Raw genomic sequence first — 20,448 nt, forward strand, 5'->3', positions numbered from 1 at the left:
TATAGCAGTTAAATTTTTTTAAAAAAGTACTCTTATGTTTTGTCCGTCTGGTTTACAAAAAAAGAAAATTACAATGTGCTTAAATACCACTGTATAATTTCTTTAATGTGCTAATATTTATATTTTACTATTTATTATTTTCTTTTGCAGAGTAGAAAAACACAAGAAAGACCAAAGTATCTTAAATGTGGAAGAGCCAAAAGATCATCAAAGCTGTAGTGCCTATATATTCTTAAAGATAAGTGAGAAGAAAAACAGTCTTGTTGTCACAAAGTGCCAATTAAGACACAACCATGCGTTATGCCCTATTGAATTTGATTACTATTTCAAAAAGGGATTTTTGTTGGCAAATTGCTGTCTTCCAGTACGCACCACCAACAAAATCTCTAAGCAGTTTGTGGGTGCTCAGGATATTAAGCGCCTCCTATCTTACTGCAAAACCAGGGGTCACGGCATCATGGACACATTGAAATCACTTGACAATCTTTTTCTTAATGATCCAGATGCTAAGGTGAAGTTAGTATTTTTACAGGATAAAGTTATTGTCAAGACAGTATTTCTCATCACTTCATCGATGGGTTCTCTGTGCCAGCATTTCCCAACAGTGCTGTTTTTCAACAAGGTCTTGAGTTTTAACGAAGAATTTGAATTATTTAGTTTTCTGTGTGCAGATGGTAATTTGCAAGGAAGAGAATGTGCTTACATCCTAGTTAGGAAAGGAACACCCAATGTTTTGCGCTTTGCTTCAGCATCTCTAGTGCAAAGCATTCCTGATGTAAAATTCAAAGTACGCTGTGTAACACTTGGTGTAGATATTGGAGAGAAGGAAGTCATCAAAGAAATCTTTCCCCATGCGACAGTTCAAATTTTACGTTCACAAGTTTTACAGACCTTGCATAGTAAGGCTCATGAAATGGGTGTGAAAGAAGATGAGAAGATCTGGCCTTTGCTGTGTCGTATAGCTTCTTCTAAAACACCAGAAGAGTACAATCAGACAGTGAGAAACATGGGACTTTATTGTTCCAATACATTTATGAAATATTTTATGGAACAATGGCACACATCCCGTGACATGTGGGTCGACATTTGGGGTTTTAGCTTGGCGCATCTTGATACCACCGAGATGATCTCTAAACATAAGCAGAAGCTAACTGCTGGGTTGTGTAATAATGCAACTGTGCCCGAGTGTATTCTTCATCTTACCAGTTTGCAGTCCCCAAAAACAGAAAAACAATTAAATGAATATGAAATTGCTTCCCAATACAAATCTGTTTGTAATCCTGAGGCAGCCAGTATGATTGAAGAAGAACTTGGCTTTTTAAGGGATGGTAAATATAATATCAAACAAACTCCAGACGGGTATTCACTCAATGATGGTGTATCTGACTTTTTTATGGATCGAGATCTTGTAACATGCAGCTGTACAATCCATGTCTCCAGCCTTCTTCCTTGTCGCCATTTATTTGCCACACGTCTACAGAATGGGGAAGAAGTTTTCGACTTACAATTATTAACAAAGAGCAAAGCAATCCTTATATAGTTATTTGAGATGATATGCTTTAAGTGAATTGTCAAGTTTAATAGAAGACAAGTTTCATTGATAATCCTCATTATTTCATGTAACATGTCTAGTTTGTGTTTGTTTTGTTTTTGTTTTTTGGGGGTTAGTATGTGAGGGTTTTTTGTTTAATGTATAAATTGATACTTATCTGTAATAATTATATTTATCCACTGCAAATGTATGAGGGGCCAGGCCTCATGTGCAATTGAACCATATTGAGACATATTAACCATATTGTTTTTGTCTCCATTAGCCAAGACATTTTGGGCCGTTAAGGAAAGTAAGGCATAAAAAGGAGTAAATGTTCCCCTGAACAAACCATGTTACAATGCAAGGGGTGCAAATTATTATTTTGCAGTTAAATACTAGCTGTTTTTTCATGTAGCACACAGATACTTGATAGCTTTATTTTTACACTGAAATTTAAAGTTGATATAGGACATGCCCTGCCACAACTATAAATCTGTCCCCATATTTTAAATTTACCTCCGCTTCTAATGCAACATGATTTTGCCCAGGTGCAAAGTGACTTTTTTTTTCATTTATTTTTTTATGCTTTTCTCTCCTTAATGACTCAGGCCCTTTGGGTATGGCCGTAATTTATGGTTAAATCTAGGACCAATAATTAGCTACCACTTTATAGCCCTGCACAGCAGTGGAGAGGCTTCATATATTTTAACAGCTTGTCAAAGTCATCTTAGAGCTATGTATCTATGTCTACACAGCATTGAATAAAAATTAATTTCTTACTAGAAGGATAATAAAGAACCTAAACTTTGAATCTTTGAAGTAAATTTCTAATAAATTTGTTTACATCAAAAATAATTTTGCAGGTTATGATTTTGTTTTTAAATCCAACGCCTAGATCTGAAATGACTATCCTGTTTTTCATTTTCATTTTTTTTTTTTTGCCTGTAAAACTTATACTCACAATTTTTTAAATTAAAAGGCCTTTCAATTTTTTTTACTTATAAAATTTAGTAAGATTCCATTTAGGAATTTAAAGGTTCTTTGTTTAGGGAAAAGTTACCTGAAACGGTAAACATTTCAGATTGCTTCACACACCTGCACATAAAAATTCATATATATGTATAATATATTTGAAAATAAAAACCTATTCTACACTATCATACTAAAACTAGGATGAAAGCATTACAGGACTTCAATAAGTAAATATTTTTTTAATAAACTGGGCAAGTTTACAAAACAGTGAAGCATTCATATTGATTATAACTAGAGATGGTCACTGACCCTCGTGTTTTGGTTTTGGATCTGGATTACCTTCGGGTTTTGGTTTTGGTAAAACCGCTCTTGTGTGTTTTGGTTTTGGTTTTGTTTTGCCATTTTGTGTAAAAATCTCTTTTTTTTTTTGCCCTAAATTAACCTAATTTAGTGCTCCACCTGTTTATTGGATAAGTAAGATAATTCTAAAGCTAATAAATTATGAAAAAACAGTTAATCCCTGGTAGGCCGTCCTTAATTCTACACACAAACCTGATTGTCTTCCTCTCCATCTTAGCCTATTGGCAATGCAGCCATTGTCTTTGGGTGTATATTACACCCTATACTTATAGTTAAATATAAAAAGAAATGGACAAAGGCAGATTTGTTTCTGTCTGCATCAGCCCCCCCTCCACTTGTAGTAAAACAGAAAAGAAGCAGCCTGCATAGACTGAACAATATAAAACAAAATGGACAAAGGTAGTTTGGTGGCTGTTTATGAGCCCCCCCCTTCCACTTGTAGTAAAATAGAAAAAAAGCAGCCTGCATAGACTGAACAATATAAACAGAAATGGACAAAGGCAGTTTGGTTTCTGTCTGCATTAGACCCCCTTTCCACTAGTAGTAAAATAGAAAAAAATCAGCCGGTCTAGACTGTAGAATATAAATAGAAATGGACAAAGGCAGTTTGGTGTCTGTTTGTGTATGACACCCTACCCTTATCGTGAAATTGACAAAACAGCAGCCTTTCAAGACTGTACGTGATATAGAAATGCCCCAAGTCCCTTCCTATTTGGGGGTAGATTGTACCCTACACTTATACTTATTTTTTTGGGGGGTGTGTTTTTTCCCTGATTTAAAAAGCTATGTACTTTTGCATAGGCTTTACCAGATGACGTATAGGGAAGACTACCATCAGTACTGGTGCCGGCAACTGCTTGCTGATCCTGCTCTTATGTGGACTGCTTTGAATCCATTTTAATGAGCCCAAAGCACTTGTAGTGCAAAATATTCAATAGATAGTGCTGCTAGATATGACTTTTTGCAGCCAGAAAAATTGTGATTTCACACTGGGGAATATGGGACACCCCAACGCACTTGTAGTGCAAAATATAAAAAAAAAATGCTTCCTCTGTCCTCCTCTCTTCCTGCTTTAACAATTGCTAGAAGAATTGCTAGCAGAATTTCAATAATAATTGAAAGAATAAGGTATACAATAATTGCTCTGTCCCTGCTCTAATACAGCCTGTGACCTAACCCTGCTCTCTCCCTCTGTCAAATGGCGATGGATTGCTGTTGATGCGGGTATTTATGCATTTCAAATATCGCGAGAACCGAGCTCTGAGATCCGACGATGTCACAATGACGTTTTGCCTCAATTTAGAATCCGAATGGGCGGGAGAGTACCGAGCGGTACTCGAATAGGTGAAATTCGGGCGGGTTCGGATCTCAGGGAACCGAGCCCGCCCATCTCTAATTATAACCTTCTCACATCTAGTTCTCATAAGTCCTAAAATGTGACAACCCTAAACTCGTATAGCAAGCAATCCATAGCAGATTTTACTTGTCATTATTTATTCAACAAAAATAAGCCAACATGAAAAAGCCATGTGCACAAAAATAAAATATTAATACAGCCTTATTGCATTCACATCAATAAAAAAGGTAATTTGAGCCAGGTATTGTTAATCCATTGCACTAAATTATTACTTCGTCAGAAAGTGTGATCACCCTTTGCTAAAAACAGACTTTTGCCAGTTTGATCTGGAGGATTCAGTTGTGTTTAAACCAGTAGAAATGACCCCTGCATATCATGCTCTTTCAGAACCATTTGTTGCTTATAAGTCTAGAAAGTGTTATAAGGCCATTTCCATATATTTTGAAGTTCATCTTTGTAATTGAGAAATTTATTACAAATTGAAAATATTGAAGACAGTTGCCAATCTCCCAGTATTGGACACCCAAGCAAATTTATTCAAAGATCAGACCGTTTTGATCATCCAAGAAATCATTAAGAACCTAAAAGCTGCATGCAGGGATTTTAGGCTGCTCTATCCACGCAGTAAATGTCTACCAGTGGAAGAAGATTTAACAGGTATCACATTCATGGAAGGGTAGCCCTTCTTGCAAAAAAAACAAAATGAAAAATAATAAAAACCAAAACAACCTATTGCAGCAAAGCTTAGGCTTGCATCTGAGTGAAACTCATGACTTTTGAAATAATGTCCTCTGGAGAGTTAAGACAAAAGCGGAATTATTTTTTCTTAATGTGGTGCTACTGAATCATGGAGTGTATTTACATTTTCACACATGGCTTGACCGAGCTGTCACAAGATAATAGTTATCAAATTTTAGTACTTGGTAAGGACTCTCTTATTAAACTTTTATTTAACATGACTATGTGTCTGTATGTACATATATATTTTTATTTTAACTTAAACTATCACATTGCCACTGACTATTCCATAATATGTTTTTTATGTTGGAGTTGTTCATCTGCAGTGAGGATGAATTATCACATTTATGGCCTATAATTGACTACATTGTGCTGTTGGGGAACCCTGCTCCTTTCATTATCTCAGTCTGTGACTTCCTGCTTTCCTACATTCTCTTTTCACATCATGACAGTGCCGTATACAGCCCTACCCTCTCTAACATAATCACACGTGAACAGGTCCTGTAGCCAACAAGATCTGTAAATTCATCTTCTGCTGCTTTGAACATTCCAATGCTGTGAAAACTCAAGTCAAAGTAGAATTATATTTGAATCAAGTTAATCGGTTATATATTTAACTAGTTAAAACCCATTAAAATGACTGGAAAAAAAAAAAAGAGTGAGATCACGTTGGACCCTTTTTTGATAACGGTTAAACGCCACACAGGATTTATCCCATGAATGTGGAATCAACTATTGGCTCCAAAGAAAAAAAACTTAACACAATTTCTATTTCACAAATATTTTTTTATATACCACATTTTTGTGTAAACCTTCTCAGAGTCTTCTACCAATTTTTACCAACACAGGAGGAAACAGGAGAAGACCATTCGGCCTATTAACTCAGCTACACAAAGAATACAGTCCGTATTCACTTGAAACTCCATATTCTACCTCTGATGTCTCCAACTCACCATGGCTACAAGCTCCATGCAGCATGAGGACTGTTTTGGACTCTGATTTTATTTTATTTTCATTTCATGAAAGTTTGATTTATCTGTTAGTCTGTTTTCACTGCAAAATCCACTATGTTTAATCAGCCTGCTGTACTACTTGGTCAACCACTCCCTACTCATGCTACAGTTATTTCAGTCCCCTATATCATCACTCTGCTTTCAGTTCTACTTAACGCTTTGTCTGCCATCACAAGTAGAAAGAAATTATACTGATTTTGAATCACTCTCCTATCTCATGACTCTGCAAAACTCTGCTATTCAATCACCTGCTCTTTATTACTCTCCATTCAACACTTCCACCCATTCCTCCACATGGCTCCCACATCATTACTCTATACTATCCAGACATCCATGGATAAACTACATTTGCTGCAGCATAGCTCTGCACTACTTATCTGATTACACTGGACATTGTAATTAGGTAATTCCTTAATTCCCTCACATTCACATCTTTTGAAGTACATGCTGTTAGGATTTTTAACCCGTTCTCTATGCGTGTTGCTGTCATTTATCGCCCCCCTGGTCCACACCAAAAATTTCTTGAACACTTCTCTGCATGGCTCCCTCACTTCTTATCTACTGATATCCCCACCATCAGCATGGGTGATTTCAACATCCCTATTTTTAATCCACGTTCCAATGCTGCTTCCAAACTACTCTCTCTAACCTCACTTGACCTCTCCCAGTGGATTGAATCCGCTACTCATCAGGATGGCCACTGTCTTGATCTTGTTTTCTCTAGACTTTGCTCAGTTTCTAATTTCCTTAACACTCTTTTCCCCCTCTCGGATCATCACCTTATTAGCTACTTGCTAACCCCCACTTCTTTACTCTCCCTAGTGTCAAACTCTACCAAGCCTCCTCACAACTGCAGGTATTTCAACTCGCAAGCATGCAGTGATTACTCCCATTTAAAAAAAATAGAATTCTGACCCTAACTCTCGTAAATTACTGCCCCATCTCTCAACTCCCATGCCCCTCCAAGCTTCTCGAGAGAATTGCCTACACTCGCCTAACACACTTTCTTACAGCAAACAACCTATTGGATCCTCTTCATTCAGACTTTCGCTCTCAACACTCCACAGAGACTGCGCTGACCAAGGTTGTCAATGATTTGATCACAGCAAAAAATAATAACCATTACTCTCTTCTAATTCTCCTGGATCTCTGCTGCATTTGACACTGTTGACCACTCTCTTCTCATACAAACGCTACAATCCCTAGGTCTTGAAGGCACTGTCCTATCCTGGTTCTCATCCTACCTATCTAATCGATCTTTCAGTGTTAATTTCTCTGTATTCACCTCTGCTCTGCTTCCTTTATCAGTTGGAGTACCACAAGGCTCAGTCCTAGGTCCTCTGCTATTCTCTATCTACACCACTTCTCTTGGAAAGCTAATAAGCTCCTTTGGATTTCAGTATCATCATTATGCGGATGATACACAAATGTATCTATCCTCTCCTGATCTTTCACCATATGTGTTGTCTCGAGTTACTGACTGTCTTTCTGCCATTTCATCTTGAATGTCTTCTCGCCAACTCAAAATCAATCTTTCAAAAACTGAATTAATAATATTCCCACCCAAAAACAGAAGCTTCCTGCCTGACATTTCTATTTCTGTTGATAATATGACCATAAATCCCACCCCGCAAGCTCGTTGCCTAGGTGTAATCCTTGATTCACAACTGTCGTTTATTCCCCACATCAACTCTATATCTAAATCATGTTACATACACCTAAAGAACATTTCCAGAATACGCACATATCTGACACAAGACACCGCAAAAACATTAATTCATGCACTCATCATCTCCCGCATCAACTATTGCAATTCCCTCCTTACTGGTCTTCCCAAAGTCAGACTTGAACCCCTACAATCTATTTTGCACGCAGCGGCTAGATTGATTTTCCTTACGAACCGTTATTCCTCTGCTGAGCCACTCAGTCAGTCTCTACATTGGCTGCCTGTATATCAACGAATCCAATATAACATTCTTCTACTAGCATACAAGGCCATCCACAAAATTGCACCGACATACATTTCCTCACTTGTCTCAAAATATCTCCCTACTCGACACCTCCGTTCTGCACAAGATAAACGTCTCTCCTCCACTCTCATTACATCCTCCCATTCTCGGTTACAAGATTTCTTCTGGGCTGCACCCACTTTGTGGAATTCCCTCCCATGCACAATAAGACTTTCCTCTAGTCTTCAAACCTTCACTGAAAACCCACCTCTTCAGATAAGGTTATGATATTCCTCAACCACCATCTTAATTTCCCTAGATTACCCTATTACCATCCTCTACACTACTAACGCAAGACAACAACCCTCTGACCAGCAATGCAACACACACAGCCCACTCAATACTTTTACCTTTGCGTTCTAGCTGGTCCAGTGTGCAATATGATGTAGCACATGCTCTTGTGTTTTTAACTCCCATTGTCCTATAGATTGTAAGCTTGCGAGCAGGGTTCTCTTACCTCTCTGTCTGTATGTATTACCCAGTATTGTCTTATTAATGCTTGTTCCCAATTGTAAAGCGCTACGGAATTTGCTGGCGCTATATAAATAAATGTTGATGATGAATTTTCCCTATTCCATGCCACTAATAATTTTGATTTTCAAGGCGGCAGATTGCCGTGCTCTGGATATTGCTACATAAAGTTGACCATGACAAATAATTTATTTGTATTTTTTTTTTTATAAAATACCATTTTAAAAAGCTTGCAGCACATAAGTCATTTGCAAACATTTTACAAAATTTGTGTGCTTTTTGTGTGTATCTATAAAGGTGAGGAGCAGCATTAGATATATAAATGTAGTAGATTGTAGAGCGAATATAATTCTTTCCTGATAAGACGTTTAATGTATGTGTCATTAAAAGGGTACTAGAGAACCCCAGATCTTTTTATATATATATATATATATATATATATATATATATATATATATATAATATATATATATAATATATATATATATATATATATATGTGTGTGTGTGCGTGCGTGCAGTGGTATGCCATACTGCCACTTCTCCCACTGCTTCTCATTGAAAAAAATTAATCTAATTCCATTCACTTACATTCCCACTACATTTTCCATAATGCCATTTCTAAATTTCCACTTTGCCCACTGTTTGTGTGTAAATATATATGTATAATGTATGAGTTCACAACCACCTATTACAAAGATAACTGGTTTTGGCTAATTTCAATGGGAGAAGTAACGGCCAGAATGGCGAGCAGTTTGTCATGCCCACGGAACCAGCCTAGAGTGGACCCTAGACGAATGAGCCTTAAGGATATAAAAATGATGAGCTTGTCATCATCGTAACCACACCTTCTCTTTTGAAACAAAAGTATGTGTTCACAAAGAATCTCTCGGTGCATCTCAAGACTGAAGCATGGTAACATTCTTACAAGCACATGCTTTTGTTTTTGTAAATACAACCTTTTATATCTTTTATTTTCTTGTTTCTCTTGAAATGAACATTCAGTTATTGTTCTAATACTCATGATGAGAGTAGCTGATAAATCCTAGTCAAATGCACCATAAGAATTAATGAGCAGAATAGCTGGTATTGGGATGTGACAGTCTCAGCTTGTGAAGTATGCAAAATAGAAGCTGCAGAGTGTTAAATTGTGTTGGTGACATAGGAGCAACAACAAATATCTAATTATAAATATACAAGTTGAATCCCAGCAATATAATTTAATTCATTTCAATATCTTTGTTTTGAACAATAAAGATAAAATATAGGTCAGAAATTACATAACTAGCATCATAAAACAGCCATGCAAACAGTTTACCGTTGACTGGTAAGCGGCTGTATAGCATTGTGAGGTACTTATATAGTCTAATGAGCCAGCCTAGGAGGACTGCAATTGTACCGGCAAGGTGAGTGTAGAGTAAGTTCATTATGAGGTGTCGGTAGAGAGATGAAAGACTTTTGGGGTGAAAATCATGTTGAGGCTTGACTTTTTTCATTTATTTTTTATAAAATAAAGAAATGGGTACAGGGGAGGGGAGGTTAAAGAAGGATGATGGAAATCGGTAACCTCCAACAATGAGGCTCTTAATTGTTTTGTAGAGGGGTGCCATTGAAGGAGTCAGAGTGACATTTGTGTGACCTTAATATTGTAGTTCAGTAAGATCCAGGTATTGATGAGTTGAGTACCAAGGCCCCAGGTATTGTTTGTCATTAAGTAAGCTGGATATATATTTCTATAGTGCCACAAGATTCTGTTGATGAACACTTAGTTGGGTCGACTTTTTTCAATCTTTAGCAATTTGGCAATATTACGAAGATGGCGGATTAATCGGGGGTTTACTGAGTAGTATCCGAAGCAGGTCATGGGGAAGCTGTGGTTTCTTGTGTTGTTACTGACTAAATGTATTTCCAGAACCTAGTAATTTTTGGGCAGTTCGACTAGATGTGCAGAAAGGTTCCAGTATGACCACAGTTCATCAAGCACATATTGAATGCTTGGTGGTAAATGCTATATTATTTTGAGGGAAATATGTACTATTTAGATCAGATCTTGTACATGTTTTCTTTGATCACACATGGTGAGGCTTCGACAATTAGATAGGGAGTGGATTCACATTGGGCATCTAGTTTACTCCTTTGGTGGTTCTTTTTGAGTCAAATTTTATCTCCGATTTCCAAGGGTTTTGCAAAAGCTTTTTGATTATAGTAATTCTCCTGGCAAGAATGAGCTATCTGCATTTTTTTTTCTACAATTTAACTACAATTTGTTAAATATACCCCATAATCTGTTTCCTTGCGGGTGATATGCATTTGTTTTTACTTTCCGACCCTGATATGGTGAAAAGTTCAGATTCGAATGCCGAACCCCAGTCAGTCAATATCTTCTCTTGAAAGCCATAAGGTCTCACAAATATTTTGAGTAGAAGTTCCGCTGTGGTTTTAGCAGTCAAATCGGAAACAGGTGTCTGAGTACTTACAATAGTGATCGATGATCGTTAGGGTATACTGATATCCAGTTCTGCTATACAACAGCTTTACATGATCCAGCGTCACTAGCTCTAGTGGTCGGCTGGTCTTGATAGGATGTAACGGTACTTTTGCATAAGACCCACTTGCCTCTTGATGCTGCATGTTCGGCACTCTTCACAACATTTCTCAATATCTGGTCTCATGCCTACCCAATAGTATAGTCATTGTTGTCTACTTTAGGTCTTGAAGTGGTAGGCTTCGAACAGTTGCTCTGCGTGTTGCCTGGGCACAACCACTTGCTTGATGGCTGCGTGGGTTTTAGGATGTATGTTTCGCCACATTATTATTCCTCCTTCGATCCTCACGGCTTCTCTGCCGCCACATTTGAATCAATTCTGATGCTGCCTCGAGTCTGTCAGCCTGAGGTAGGGATTCCTTTCCTGTCAGTGAAGTTGGCTAAGAATAGGGCTCTTGCGCTGGCCAATCTGTTTCTTCCTCCTTCAGATCGATCACCATCTGAACTGTTAGATGATTGAACTCAGAGGGCAGATTCGCGAGGAAGGTGGGTAGCTCCACTGTCTATCATTGATCTTCCTTCTCATTTTCTGCAGGATTTGGGCATCGGGATAAAGCGTTTGCATTTACATTCACTTGACCACTTCGGTACTTAACTGCATAATCGAACTTCGCCAATCTGGAAGCCCACCTTTGTTCGAGTGCTCCAGCTTTTATGTCTGTAAATGCGCCTGAGGGTTACTGTCGGTGTATACTGTCACAGGTGTAGCAGCTAGAAAGTGCCATAATTTCTCAGTCACTGCCCAGACCAGGCCCAGGAGTTCCGATATAAAGCCTTGCAGGGTCGGACTGGCCCAGCGGACTACCGGTTAAACCACCGATAGGCCCAGCTACCGTACAGCCACACCCCCTTTCACCAGTGGGCGGAGCTTACCTGGAGGCCCCTCACATCGTCCCCGCTGCGTCGCCCCTGCTCAATTGCGATCGCAACTGCGATCGCAATTGAAAGATGACTGGCTGTCACTGACAGCCAGTCATCTTTCACATGCGATCGCAGCTGCGATCATGTGACCCGCCCCCTCACCCTGTCAGCTGATGTTCCCGCGCCGCTGAAGGGAGAAGAGCTGAGAGGCTGCAGCAATCAAGTTTTGGGTAAGTATACTGGTTCTAGTGTGACCATCTCATTGTTATTGCTGAGCCTATTTATTTTTAAAAAAAATATGTCTGTGCATGTCCCTGTTTTCTCGAGATTAACCAAGTAAGCATTATAGTTCCTCTTTTTCTGTAAAGTTAATGCAATTTTTATTATCTATTCATATTTCCAGAGCTTTATAAGCTTATATGTCTTGCCTAGAACCATTTCAAGTAGAAACCATGACATTATAACTAAGGTAAGTGAACATATCTTTATGCTAATTGTAGCTCACTAATGCTCACCTACACTGTACCATGATAGGGTTTGGTGCATCTGTTCTGCAGCAAGGTGTCCACAGAAAATTATTTTAGAATTTTAGCAAATATGCGTTAACAATTAATATGTCATCATAAACTAATACTTCAGTAACTACCTATATAATTCTAGACCAGAAAATGCTTACTTTCTTCTTTAAACTATCTCTTCCATTTTTAAGTTGTTAAATTGACAATAAATGATGACAATTATATGACATTAGTGTAAGAAGTAGGTATTCTAGTAGTTTAAAGTTAAACTAATCTAGGAGTGGAATGGAAAGCCAAACTATAGGGAGGGGGTGATGGGACCTTTAATGCTGAGTTGGTTTGGGTCTATAATTGAATGTGGGGCTGAGTGTGGGGGCTATCTATTAAATGTGAATATTATTTAATGCTAGGAATGGTCGTGGGAAATGGATGTATTAAACGTAAATGCTAATAATTTATTGCTGGGACTGTTTGGAGGGAGGGTAATAGGTTTATTTATTAAATGGGAATAATATTAATTTAATGTTAGGGTTGGTTGGAGGGAAATAGATCTATTCATCAAATGTGAGCACTTTAATGTTGAGGCTGGAGAGAGGCCTAATTATTAAATGTGGGTGCTGTTTATTTAATGGCAGGGATGGTTGACGCTTCTAAATGTACCCATTATTTTTTCCAAATAGGTCCCTCAACATTCCAGGATCCAGACAAGCCACAACTAAAGAAACCAGCAGCCACAGGTGGTAAAAGTGACAACAACAGGTAGGACAGTCTGTCAAATGATCTGAGTTTAGTGCAGGCTTGGCTAACCTGTGGTACTCCAGGTGTTGTGAAACTATAAGTCCTAGCATACCCTTCCAGCAATAAGCTGCTATATATTGGCAAAGCATGCTGGGGCTGGTAGTTTCACAACACCTGGAGTGCCACAGGTTAGCCAATCCTGGTCTAGTGGGACAATCCTGTTTTTTGGTGACTGTTCTGCCCAATCTAAGGGGCAGGTCAACACTGTGTATTCTTTATACACACAGTGCATTCTTTATATACTGCACTAAGGTGCTAGCTGTCCTTCGTGGACTGACCACTCCCCCTCTAGTGTCTGGTCCCGCCTCTATGTTGGCTGACCACACCCCCTTTGGTGGGCCCCTAGTGTTGCATTCCCCGGTGGGCCCTTCATGCCCCAGTCCGACACTGAAGCCCTGTAATTGCTGTCGTTCCTCTCTGTGCATGAAAACTCGCGGCTGGTGTAGGCAATGACTCATCCCTGTCCATCTTACTTCTGGGCCAGTACAGCTCCCAGTCTCGCATCAGTGTATAGGATGAACATTTGTAGGTAGTTGTGGTAAGCCAACGGGTGCCTCGCTCAACTCCTGTCTCAACCAGTCAAATGCTACTTGCTGTGGTTCTCCCCACTCTATAGGGACATTCGTACTCTAAAGGGAGGTTCGTGCTCCGCCGGCACTTCGGAATCCCTATCAGGAGCTCATGAAGGGGCATGGCAATCTTTGCAAAGTCTTTAACAAATTGGCAGTAGTATCCTGCAAAGTCCAGGAACCGTCTCACATCTTTAACCATGCACGGAGCTGGCCAAGCCTCTACCGTGCTCACCTTGTCCTTGCCTGGAGCTATTCTGAGGGTGCTCACCACATGATCCAGGTATTTCATTTCTGGCTTGAGTAAACTACACTTTTTTTTTTTTATAATATTTTATTATTACAAAGGCAAAACATATACAAGTATACGATAGTATATACACATATCTTTAAAATAGATGTAATCCTCTAATCTAAACATTGTTTACATTATATATATTATATTGTTGTACATAATAAAAAGCGTAAAACATTGCCTCATCAAACTTATTACCATTTAATCCAAAATCTGTCTTTTCCGCAATATACGGAACACTAAAAACCCCGGTACGACCAGTATAAGATGTTGACCCTCCTATTGATTTTAAGGGAGGTTATCTACCAGTATTCTATGCTCATACCAAGATGTTGAACCAAAACAGGAGTGAATTTGTCCTTTAATGGCACTAGGCCAATATAGTTTTCTCATAGTTTAAAAAAATCTTTTGTCCGTTTTTCTTTAAATATGGAAGATTCCAATAAATCCATCCTAAAGATGTAAAACAGCTTTGTTCTAAATATTGCCAAGGATGGTGGAGACTCTTGAATCCACATTTGCAGTATACTTTTTCTTGCAACTGCTGAAATAATCATTAACATTTTCCTGCTTCCCTTTGTCATCTTGTATGCTTTAGGAGTATATCCCAAAATTGCCCACTCCAGGGTCAAAGGAGGGGATTCCTTCAACAGAGTGCCCGTGGCATATTGATGTACCTGTCTCCAGAAACATTTAATGAAGGAGCAGTCCCACATACAATGATAAAAAGTGGCCAGTTCTTCATGACATTTCGAACAATTACTAGAATCAGATAAGCCCATATTATATCTGCGATGTGGTGACAAATACCTACGATGGAAAATATTATACAAGATTTCTCTATAAGTAGTAGCAGGAAGACTATAAAATGAATATAGTAATGTTTTACGAATTTCATCATCTGAGATATGGGGAAAGACATTTGCTCAATGAGATAATCCCGGGGGTGTTCCAATCATATCACATGAATTTCTCAATAATTTATAATTTAATGAAATAGCTTTCCTACCACTAAATGGCCTATCCAGCTTCTGATCTAATTCATTGCTCCAGTCCACCAAATGCAGAAACTTTAATACCGTGGTTACATAATGTCTAGCCTGAAATATGGCAAAGACCTGCAAATGCGAAAGCTCAAACCTATCCATAATTTGAATTATAGTCAGAGATTCCTGTGTGGAAACATTGACCAGTGAATTCACACATTTAATACCTCATATATGCCATTGATTGAAAGGGTGGGAAGCATGACCAGATTGAAAGTCTGGGTTATGTAAAAAAAGGTAAATACAATGAATACTATTCAAATCAAACGTGCGTCTTATAAAATGCCACACTTTCCACACTCATTAATAATGGGTTATCAAAAATATCTCTTGAAATTTTTTATTTACCAAAATGAAGAAAGACAGGCAAACTTGCTCCAGAGAGGAATGATTGTTCTTAATCAATATTTACAAATATGTTATCGGTATACAGCCAATCTCTAATAAACCTTAAGGTTCCTGCATAGCTGTATAATTTTAAATTGGGAAAGTTTATACCACCCTCTGTCATCCTTTGCTGGGGCTTAATTAAACTTATTCTTGGCCGCTTAAATTTCTATATACAGTTTCTAAATGCTCTATTCAACCTCTTCTCATCAAATGGTGATATTAATATCGGTACATTTGTAAGGGGTACAAGATCTTTGCAAATATTGTCATTTTAATTAAATTCGCTCTACCCAAATAAGTGAGCATAAAATGATTCCAACTAGCCATTTCATCCACTACATCTTACTCATATTAAGACTTTACAGATCATAGATATTCTTGGGTAATTGAATGCCTAGATATTTAATTGATATATTGGCCCAGAACAAGAAATAGTCCTTACTCCATATTGGCTTGATTAATCAAAGCCTGATACCTTCCCATACTGGTTAATTATTTCAAATAACACTGAAAGGGTTAAATGAGGATCGGATAGAAATAGTAATAAAGCATCATCGAATATGACCAATTTAATTTCCTGAGTTCCCACCCTTACCCAGAAACTTCGGGTGGGTATCTATAATACGAAAAAGAGGGTCATGCGCTAAATAAAACAAAAGTGGCGAAAGTTGGCAACCTTGTCTGGTTCCCAGAGTTGTCATTATAGGAGAGCTAAGTTGCCCATTATTGAATAAAAACGTTTTTGGGTTGGTATATAGAAATCTAATTATCTGTAAAAATTCTTGTCCGTAAGCCCTTGTTTCCATTAATAGATGAAGATTTTGCCAAGAAACCGTGTCACAGGCTTTTTCGGCAACGAGGCTTAAAATAATATCTGATTATTTTTTTTTACATTCGTGGAGCCCGCTATAATGGCTGCTATTGCAGTTCTAACCCCTTTTAGTGAATGTCTACCATGGGTAAACCCCATTTGATGTGAAGTAGGCAAATCCGGCATTATAGATTGTAATCTATTTGCTAGAACCTTAGTCAAGATTTTTTTTTTTTAAACTCTTTATTTGTTACAAGAGGAAACGGCATAGAAAAGAGCAAACAACAAGTAAAAACCGACTGTTTTAAGACAAAAAGATGTCTCCTCTTATTTTAAATTTTTATAGTAGTAGGAAGGGGTAGGAAAGAGACAGGAAACAAAACGGGTTAAGGGGAACGGGGGGGAGGGTTGGGAAGGACAGGCACGTATATCACCATACCTATTACAAAGAAGGTTGTAAGCAACATATCTACAGAATAATGACCTATAAAATAAATAAGAAAATAAAAAGTAGACGGCAAGATATATGGATCTCTTACTCATGGCGCACGACGACCAACCTGGAGGATCCGGAGATGGCCCAGAGTTTATGTACCATTAGAGGACGAGAGAGCCAAAGGGGGTAAACAGCTACGGCTTTCCTGGAGATACCACGGGGCCCAAACCTTGTCAAAGTTGTAAGATTTATCGTGAAGGTAGCATGTAATACTCTCCATGCTTGCGATATGCCAGATGTAGTTCCGTAAGGCCTGCATATAGGGTGGGTTAGGATCTTTCCAGTGTTTAGCTATTAGGGATTTGGCAGCAGCTAGTATGTGGGATATCAGTTTGTTGGAAGGGGCGGTCTCATCAGGAATAGGGCGAGAGAGAAGGAACGACCAGGGATCCTTAGTGATCTGTTGTTCAGATACAGAATTAATAAGTGCAAGGACCATGTTCCAATAAGGGATTATACGGGGGCAGGTCCACCATATATGTAGCATCGTGCCTCTCTGGCCACATTCCCGCCATTAGCTCGGAGTAGCAGTGGGAAACATTCTAGACAACCTATCTGGGGTATAGTACCACCTATAGTACAGCTTGTATGCAGTTTCTTTAATAAGTGTGGATATTGAGCTCTTGCCAATCCCCTCTCTGACCTCCTCCCAACAAGACTCATCCGGAGGGGGTCCCAGATCTCTCTACCATTCACATTCATGGCCTCCTGGAGTGTCAAAGGATATCTATTACCCAGTTATAAATCCTCAACACCATCCCTTTGGTGAATGGGGAATGCAAACACATGTACTCAAAGGGAGTGAGGGGCCTAAGAGTGTCAGTCGGGCAAGGACATAGCAAAGTGTCGGACCTGGAAGTACTCAAAGAAAAGCGGGCGAAAAGATTCAAACTTATGCTGAAGATCTGAAATAGAGGCCCACTTCCATTAACCACAAGGTCCAAGACCACACATATCTCCGCACGTTTCCAGAGTTTAAATTTCTGTGCCTGGCCACCTGGGGGGAAATGCGGGTTGCTCCAGAGGGGAGTTAGAGGGGAAATAAGGGAGGATAATTTGTGCTTGAGCCGGCACAAGTCCCATAGGGACAAACAAAATTTGAGCGATTGGAGTAAGGAGGCCCCCTGTGGCCTGTCCAGTCTGGAGAGGCCCCATAGGGATGACAAGGAAGGGACTCCCACAAAGTGGGTTTCCAAGTCCACCCATGCTACAGTCCGGTAAGGGACATAAGTAACTGCAACCAGGGTCAGATGGGCCGCCAAGTAATAGTGTTTAACATCTGGAAAGCCTCTTTCTCCCCGGGCCCTGGGCTGTTTAAGTACTGCTACTGAGACTCTAGGGCTTAGTCAAGATTTTAAAATCTAAGTTTAACAAAGTGATAGGCCTATGAGAGGAAACTAAGTCTGGGCTCTTGCCTGGCTTGGGGATGAAGACAGTATGAGCATCATTGAATCTTGAATAAAGTAAGTGACCCTTAAATATTTTTTTATATAAAGAAGTGAAAACAGGAGCAATTTATAATAATCACCATTATAGCCATCCGGACCCGGAGATTTATCAGATGCCAAATTCTTGATTATCACTTCAACCTCCTGTTCTAATATCTGAATTCAGCTTTTCACGCTGATTATTATTTAGTTTAGGCAACTTGGCCTCATCAATTAATCTATGGTGTGATTTTTGGTCAGCTGGACGAGCTTTATAAAGCTCCTCATAATATGATTGAAACTGAGATAGTATATCCGATGTATCAAAAACACAAGACCCTGTATTTGGATCTTTAATAACAAGTAGTCGATTGCTATCTTTTGATGGTTTGGACATATTAGCCAGCAATTTACCTGCTTTATTCCCCCACCTGTAATATTTGTTTCAAATAAAATCAACATTGGTTTGAACATTAGATAGTAATAAACTTTCAAGGAATTTTTGTAGCTGACTCATATATTTCTAAATTGACTGTAGTGGAGCATAAGGTATAGGTGTCAAATGCCTGTTTCATATACATATATAAAGAATTATATTTCATTTTAGTTTCTTTTGTTAGCCAAATATGCAATGATAAGCCTTCTCATGACTTCCTTTGAAGTCTCCCAAAAAATAATTGAATCTTCCCAATGTTCTAAATTATCGTCTGTAAATTCCATCCATTTATTATTTAGATATTCTTTAACTTTATCCGATTGGCTGAGGTAAGAGGGAAACCTCCATAATCTATGCCGGACATAAGGAGACCTAAAATTAAGCTGGATAGAAATTGGAGCATGATCTGAAACTACCATGAAGCTGAGGGTTAACTACATGTGAAAAAATGTGGTTATCCAAGTGGTTAGCACTTCTGCCTTACAGCACTGGGGTCATGAGTTCAATATCTTTGAGGAATTTGTATGTTCCCCCCTTGATTGTGTGGGTTTCCTCCTGGTGCTCCGGTTTCCTCCCAAAACATACTGGTAGGTTAATTGTCTGCTAAGAAATTGACCCTGGACTGTGTGTGTGTTAGGGAATTTAGACTGTAAGCCCCAATGGGGCAGGGACTGATGTGAATGGGTGATGAAGATATAATCAATCCTTGACAGGGTGTTATGAACCCGAGAATGAAAAGTATAATATTTTTCCTGTGGGTTATGCAATCTCCAGGGGTCCGATAGAGCATGGTATGTTTTCGATAAATGTATGCTATCCCAAAGAAAACCAGAAAGAACAGATGAGGGATCTGATTTATCTAATTTGGGGTTATCAACTGTATTACAATCCTCCCCTATTATCAAGTTAGATGTATTGTTATTTGTTAATAGTTGAGAGATATGAGAGAAGAAATAACGGTTGGGAGCAGATGGAGCATAAATATTTAATAGAGAGAATGTTTCACCCTCTATAACTACCTGTAGTAATATGTATATACCCTCTGGATCTTGAACCATACTTTTAATAGAATAATTTAACCATTAATGAAACAATATTGCTACTCCCCTTTTTTTTGAAGTATAAGAGGCTGTATAACAATCCCTTATCCACGAACTCCTAAGTGACAAATTCTGTGCACGATTCCAGTGGGTTTCCTGGAGAAAGGCTATATCTGGAGACAGAGATTTTAAGTGTTTTTCCACCTTTTTACGTTTTATTGGCGAATTGAAACCCGCCACATTCCAGGTAACCACCTGAAAACCCCTAATTATCTGTAAATCAGGGGTATATTCCAATTGAACACTAGCCTTAATCTAAGCAAAACATGAGATATGATACCCAATACTTTAAACTAAGAAAAAGAGTTTTAACTCCCATTTTTAATAAATTTGCCTTTAAAAAGCATTAAACTCCAGTTGCACCCAGGTTTCTGGTTATACAATACTAAACAACAATTATTATTTTGTGTTGATCCAGAATGAGTATCTAATTCAACGAAAATACTAACCAGAAACGGATCCAAGAACTTTTGGCCCCTTTATATTGTTCCAAAATAGTCAAGTGACACATAACATATAATACCCTAATATTCTAATTAGGATATAGAAGCATTACAAACTGGAGGAAGTAGACACCTCAATTAGCCCTGAGTGTTTCCAAGAGGATTCATCAAACAATTACCTGTTCTTAAAAAGAACAGATCTACTTTCTGTCCAGATATTTCGATATGCCCACAGGTGAAAACCTATAAAGATCTGGTATCGA

At 38.5% G+C, this 20,448-nt stretch overlaps 1 protein-coding gene across 2 annotated transcripts in view; it reads left to right on the forward strand.

The window, feature by feature from the left end:
* LOC142107682 (uncharacterized protein ZSWIM9-like) overlaps window positions 1-2,342 on the forward strand; it is a 49,186-nt gene extending 46,844 nt beyond the window's left edge. For both annotated transcript variants that reach the window (XM_075191254.1, XM_075191255.1), the window contains one exon: window positions 151-2,342. In XM_075191254.1, the coding sequence (XP_075047355.1) occupies window positions 151-1,540 (1,390 nt within the window). In that variant the 3' untranslated portion in view covers window positions 1,541-2,342. The remainder of the gene's footprint in view (window positions 1-150) is intronic.
* The last annotated feature ends 18,106 nt before the right edge of the window (window positions 2,343-20,448 follow it).

Source organism: Mixophyes fleayi, chromosome 11 (assembly GCF_038048845.1).
Source record: "Mixophyes fleayi isolate aMixFle1 chromosome 11, aMixFle1.hap1, whole genome shotgun sequence".
In the NCBI taxonomy this organism is placed as follows: Eukaryota; Metazoa; Chordata; class Amphibia; order Anura; family Limnodynastidae; genus Mixophyes; species Mixophyes fleayi.